This window comes from Cydia amplana, chromosome 23 (assembly GCF_948474715.1).
Source record: "Cydia amplana chromosome 23, ilCydAmpl1.1, whole genome shotgun sequence".
Taxonomy (NCBI): Eukaryota; Metazoa; Arthropoda; class Insecta; order Lepidoptera; family Tortricidae; genus Cydia; species Cydia amplana.
In genome coordinates, this window is record NC_086091.1 from 11,397,750 (window position 1) to 11,405,060 (window position 7,311).

At 35.3% G+C, this 7,311-nt stretch overlaps 1 protein-coding gene across 1 annotated transcript; it reads right to left on the reverse strand.

Moving 5' to 3' along the window:
• Positions 1–2,274: 2,274 nt before the first annotated feature.
• LOC134658670 (uncharacterized) lies at positions 2,275–5,583 on the reverse strand. Its single transcript, XM_063514324.1, has 3 exons — positions 5,468–5,583; positions 3,000–3,574; positions 2,275–2,428 (listed from the first exon to the last, which is right to left on the reverse strand). Exons 1-3 carry the CDS (start codon positions 5,468–5,470, stop codon positions 2,275–2,277), a joined length of 732 nt encoding a protein of 243 aa, XP_063370394.1. The 5' UTR covers positions 5,471–5,583.
• Positions 5,584–7,311: the final 1,728 nt, after the last annotated feature.

Genomic DNA, 7,311 nt, shown 5'->3' on the forward strand with positions numbered 1-7,311 from the left:
GAAGGACATAGGGTAGTTTTTGTGTCAGAAATCACCTTTTAAGGGGTGAAAAGGGGGGTGGAAGTTTGTATGGGCAATCGATAAACAGCAGATTGGGTAAAAAATAAGCTACCCAAATTAATACGTAACTCCACGCACACGAAGTCGCGGGCAAAATCTATTATAAATATTATTATTATTTTAGGAAATAACATATCCCTTGAATTCACAATAAATAAAGCTGCGTAAAAATATTGTTTAGTTAAAAAATAAAATTATAATATTAATTAGAATTGTGATTTTTTTAATTGTCAACTTTAGGGTGCGTATTTTCGCAGAACCTTATTTTCAATGAATTGCAATATTATTTTCAGTTTACGACTATGCTAACTAATAAGTATTCATTTCATGAACGTACAGTGCGTCAAATATTCGAGAGCCAAAATACGAGATTCCCGGAACGTAGAATTACTTGAATGTATACCAGGAACCAACAGTAATTCGAAAATCGGAATTGGCTTTCACGTTAGTTTCTAGGTAAAAATGCTTTCACGTGAATTTCGTAAACAGCATTATACGTGCTACCGTAAAAACACATTTTAAGTGAAAACGCGTCCTCCCTAGTTAAAATTAGTTTCACAAAACGTCTCCGTGAAAACTAGTTTTATTTGGGATTTCTTAGTCAATAAGGACTAGGTTTCGTAAAATGCCAAATGCCAAAAAAAAAAAATATTGTTTTTTTCCGCGAAGATCGTTTCAAAGCCTGACCAGTAATATTATGATCATTGTCAAAAGGGCGCTGTTGTAATGTGTGTATACGGTGACAGTTCAGTATAAAAGAAAAAATCATTTGTATAGTATGAAAAAAATAGTTTCAGGAAAATTCCGCAACATGGCGCGTGATCATATACATGTATTTCTGGTCAGGCTTTAACTGTATTTTAACAATACAATCCATTTATGAAAATAAACCTTTTTCTATAACCTGCCAGACAAGAATGGTGTCACAGGAATATAATATCAAGCATATTATGTACGTACTGCGATCTGCAAAATTCCATACCCACACGATGTCTATCTCTTTGTTTGTTAATATACGGAGTTAACTGCACCACCGACAAATCTTAACGTTTTGGTCGGTACCATTTCCCATCCCTAACCATGACAAGTAATACAACGCGTAGCGCTTTATTCCACGTTTTATATGTTTATTTTACGATTAATAACACTTTACCGTGCTGCGGATCACCGACAAAACAACTTCCGGGTACCTACAGTTTTAATAACTTAGCATGCGTGCTAAAAGGAAAACAATTATAAATATTGTGGGGTATGTTTTATTCATTTTTTTATGTGTAATTAATAAAGTGATTCGGTCTGAACCTTTAGAATGATAGCCTAACCTAACAAAAACCTACATGTGTCAATACACACTTTAAGATACGTCAAATATTACATCTAGATAAATAGATAGATAGATCTTCAAACAAAAACGTCACTTTTGACACTGATATATCTAATCATATCGTACCTAGATGTAATATTTGACGTATCTTAAAGTTCGAATCGGGCCGTAGGTCAATACACATGTAGGTTTTTGTTATTTCGCCATAAAGAGAAATCCTTTAATTTATAATTCCTTTTAAGTAACGGAAATGATATCTTGCAAATTTGGATCTTGGATCAATAAACATATTTGGTCATAATCAGTAGGGCTAATATGGCCGGCTTTTTATCATTTGTCGCCATGGTTGTCACGTTCTAACAAATATGTAACTGCGAAAGTGACGCATAGCATGACATGGTGATAAAAATGCGGCCATGCTCGTCTGGTTGCTTGGCTAAAGGTGACGTTCGGGTGTCAACTGCAGCTAGTGCAGCTGCACTTACTCAAACACAAACAATGATTTATGAATTTTATGATAGAAAAACGTAAGAACCTAAAATTAGCCTAAACCCGTTCTGCGCGATGCCGGGATCAAAGGTCCCCAGGTAGCAGCGTTACCCCGCCGGAGGCCTTTTGGACAAGAAATTAGACTATACGATTAGGTACAAAATACTATCGATTGTATAAAATATTCGATGTGTCATCCTCATTTCCTCCTTCTCTACTGTTTCGGCGTCGTTGTTACCGCAGTTTTAACTGTCAATATCCGTGATAAAATGAGAGACGAAATGAACGTCACAATCGGAACAGTAACGTCGCACGTGACAGATAAAGCGGGAGCAACAACGAGCAGTTGCAGTTGACATCGGAACATCACCTGTAGGATGTCTCCTGGATGAATCCTGTGTTTACAAGCATCCAAGATAGGACTTCTTGCAACACTTTCTGCAGCAGGGGTAGTATCTGGGCGCGACCGCCTTGTCGCCCTTGGAATTCGTCTTCTTCCTCTTGCTGCCTCGCCCGAAGTTGGGGCAACGCTCCGAGTTGATTTCGAGCTGCAGTCTGAAATTATACAAATAAAAAGAATCAAACTACCTATATAGTTAAAAGGAAAATTAGAGCAATACGGACGGACCTGCAGGACAACTTTTAAAATTGGCTTTGCTTATTTAAATGATTGCGTACTGGAACAGGTGAGGCTAGACATGTCTGTCAGGTAAGCGACGACAGACAGGCATGCCAAAATATAACAGGGTATAATAGGGTATTTGACTAATAGTCAAAACAGTTTCTTTTTTCGAACTGTTAAAACTACAGCGCCTGGATAAAATATTATAGCAATAACTTTGAGGCTAATATTCTTAAATGCATACACAATTTAACAGGCATTTCACTATTTTTCTCATTTCCTCTCCCCTTTTCATCACCTTAAGGGGTGAGTTCAGAGATAAACAGTATCCTATGGCTTTTCCCGGGACTCAAACTACCCCTATACTAAACTTTAACTAAATCGGTTCTGCGCGGTTTAAGCGTGAAGAGGTCACAGACAGATAAACAGATAGACAGACACACTTTCGGATTTATAATATTAGTATCGATTTACTAGTAATCACTAAATTATGTCTATCCTTACTTCATTTCCCTCTTCTTCTTCTTTTCCTCCTGTTGCTTGGCCAGCCACAGCTGTATCTGCTCCGCTATCTTCTGCCGGTTGAACACCCTCGGCACACTAGTATACTGCTTGTCTCTACTCTTTACCAATTTATCGTAAAAGTCCCTTTTCTTCTTATTTTTTAACCAATCATCTTCTCCTTTTGTTTCAATGTTAAATAATATCTTTCGCCTGAAGTCAGTATTAACATCACGGGAGTTTTTATCATCATCACTATTACTAGCTTCGTGTATTTCTTTTATCTGATTTTTCAAAGTTTTCAAATGTTCGTGACCGGTGATTGCGTCAGTGTCATTACTTTTCTCGAGTTCTGATATAGCTTCGTCGATAGCTTTGTTAATTTTGATGTATAGATCGTTTTTCTCTTTCTGCAGTATTTCGATTTTTATTGCTGTCTCGTTTTCATGATCGATTTCTTCTACTGTTTCTATATGTGTTTCGTTTACATATGTGACGTTTAAGTTGGTGACGTTGATATGCTCTGCTTTTAATGGCAATAAGGAACCCAGTACAATTGTATAATATAATAGAAGATGCTGCAAAACAAAAGTGAATAATTTATTATTTAAATAAAAACTACAAGCTACCAGGGTGATCCAAATTTTTCCAAGTTTTTGTCCTCTCTCTCTCTCTTTCCATCAGCGCGTGATTAATTGCAAAAATAATATATACCTATCTACCTACTCTCACATTTCAGACTAGATACCCTATTTTGCACCGCTCATCCTTATATGTATAATTCAAACAATACAGCGGGCAAAGAAGCTTAAGCCATAATTAAGTATAAAATATAATATTAATATCAAAGAAATATCAGGTTACAAAGCATTGTTTCATGAATGTGTCTGTCGGGCCACGGGCTCATACGGGTGGCACGACGTGTAGTAGGCAGCGATACAACATTAATATTATGTTTTAATCGTCCCTCCACAAAAAAACTATTTTCGATAAATTCTGATTTGTACAACAGAATTTATATTTTGCTATGTGCTATTAATTAAATTATCCCTTAAAATTTGAATGATCCAGAAATTGTAGTAAACTATACACAAAAACATAAAAATTCATAGTCAAAAGGGTTTTGAAGTGAAAACTTCATTAGCGGCGCTGTGCACTTTTTGAGGTGTGGAAAAAAATGTTAAACTCGCAACAGGTCACGTGACCGACGGATTCGACAGATTGAAAATTCGTAAGACGGACACGTAACCTAATTGAAAAACTGTTACAATGTCATTGAGTTTTCACTTCTGCCGGCACTCCCGGAGTGCAACTCGTTGGTTTTTTTTTACATTTAATGACTGATACATTAAACTTGGTGTCACATCTTAATAATGATATATACCATTTAGTACTTAAGATGCGTTACAGACTTATAAAAGTTTGTTCATGGTGACTTTTGTACATCAAAAACTTTTAAGGTACCTATTTAATTTAGGTAGGTAAGTAACCTGTTTAGTATCCTTTAAACTACATTTTTGTCTACAATAACTCACAAGCCTATGTATTTATAAAAGTTTAAGCTTAGGTAGGTACATTGTTAAAATTCTCCATAAGGAGCCAATATAGCCTTTAAAACATTCTTACTACTAAATTTAATTTTATGTTTCGTAAGGCTACCTGTTTGTGAACATTTTTCAAGTCCGTTCTGAAGTATATTTAAGTATTCTACTGAAAATGCTAAGAATACCTTTAATTTTTCCACTGCCTCAACTCACACTACCATTATTTCAAAAACAACCTTAAGACGTAGAAACTAAAGTTTACAATGAAATTAACTTTTACACAATAAAAGAGATTTTAAGAGTAACTTGATAGACCGCTAGTTCATAGAAGTAAAAAGATGTAAAAGCGAATGAGATGATACATTTATAAGACTATTTTCTTAATAAATGAGTAGAATATTTAGACACTTATTCATTATTTTGGCTTCACTGAAATATTAGGAGGGCTGGTAAGAAAAAGAGAATAAATATCATATTTAAAGAACTTGTTCCAAGAAATATGTACTCTTAATGAAAATAAAGATTTGATTAAGTTAAGTGAAGTTAAGGTCATATTTCCTGTAAGGAGTAAAAAATATATTTATAAGTATCTTATTGTATATGGCTTGGCTACAGTTTATACATTCTTTTAAGAAGCTTCAGTTTAAACATACGGCTTTTCAGAAGTAGAAGGTTTGGACATGCTTTATGATGTCCCGAGGAGAGACGCTTATCCTTAACTATACCATAGTAAAAAAGTTTTAAACCCATACAAGGTGCAACTCCATATAGGTATTCTTGTATATAATACGAGTAAATACGAGTAGGTATGTTATAACAAGATTCAAAATTCGAGAGTAGGTCTTTTAATTGATCTTCTTGAAATACCTGGTTGAAAACAATACAGGCAATTCAAGTTTTAATAGTGTAAGTTTTAAGCTGACTCACCATATCAGAGACGTGTTTCGTACTGTGGAAGTAATTTCGCCCGTGTTTACGAGTCGAAATAAAACGAATGGTTATAACAAAGCCTGCACTATTGTGCAATGTGCAACGCAGGCATTTATTTTATAAATGAGGAAATTTTACAATTTCGCAATGATTTTTCAACGCCTACTATTTTTTGATTTTTCGCTGATTCTGTTGCCCAAAGGTTGTCTGGAGGAACGCTATTAGCGATTGGACCGCCTGTTATCTACTTCTATGTTTAATTATTAACTGTTTTTTTATTTCTAAAACTATTTCTTTTATCGGTATGTGAAAGATTGACGAGATCGATACGACTCGTAAATCTCGTAATAGATCATCACAATAAATGCCTCCTGAAATACCTAGTTACTTTATTCACGTACCTAATTAATATGAAACTCAATGAGGACGATCTTTCAAATTCGAGGGTCAAATTCGTGGGTTCAAACCTCGAAGAAATTCTAATAAATGACTAAAAATTCGGTTAGTATCCATATCATACAGACAAGAGGTTAAAGCTGACTGAGCTGACATCATCTCTCTGACTACAAGGGGCCTAAAGCGGCCTAATAACATGCGTAGGGCTTATCTTTTATCACTCGGAACACTCGCCAGCACATTCATAAAACATTTTGTACTCGAATGGACCCAAATGAACTTGGAGTCTTCAACGCGCACGGCACCTGATGTTATTGAGGTCAGACAAATATTGGTCCTAAAATAATGAAGTTGGTGTAAGCTTTGTGAACAGGGCTGGACTTACGTAAGAACGGACGATATTATTTTATAAGGTACTTCTACATTGCATTCATCATCAGCAGTATATAATTATAGGTCTTAGATACTTTGATTTCATGATGGATGCTTTGACCACTGTCTTGGGCGCAGTGCTGCATTAGGTAATGGAAAGCGAACCTGCCAACTAAATCTTACTGTCACCAGCGCTAACTACGACTATGTATTTTCATCTACAGGTTTTATTTAATTTGACTATTAATTTAAATTAGGACTTCATTGGAGAAATTTCTACAATTTCTGCTAAAAACTAAACCACATTTAATATTCAACGCCACAAAACTGCAACTTCAAACGAGTTTCACCGACTCTGCACAAGATGTTGCGAGATGTTGCGAGATTCTCGAGACATTCCTGATCTCCGCTCTCGCTATTACCGTGATGACCGCTTATCGCGTGAAAGTAAGGCTGTGGCCGAGAGATACTCGTAGTGCATAGTGAAACATAATATAAATTCTTGACCGATTCTTGATTGGGATATTTATATATTGACACATCCCTATATATACTGGGGTGTCCAGTAATTATTATTTATTGTAATGAATGGATAACCGGCTAACTATGTACCGACAGGGCACTTAAGGCTGGTCCAGAAAATGCACTTATAAATCTAGTAAAAGTTTCGTAGTTTTAGAGATAATCGAACTGTTCTGTCTTTTTGAATAGCTGGCACCTTAGGTACCTCCCTTTAATCGCCATCCAGGCCATATCTTTGTTTGTAAAAATGTAAATATACCATTTTAGAATCAGTATTGGATCAACTATTTTTTAGAAAGTTCACCTTATATTATCAAAAAATAAAAAATCAAATAAAATATAATTTATTGTCGGGCAACTAAGGCCTGTACATACATACCTTAGAAACTAACATACAAGCTAAAAATTATATACTACTTAACTGTCTATATATCCAACTATGTTAATTCTCACAATTTGCGGGAAAGTTAATGATCAGGCGGACATTGTGATTATAATGAGTTTAAAATCTCACCAACGCATCGTAGCTCATATTTCCCTATGATCACTTC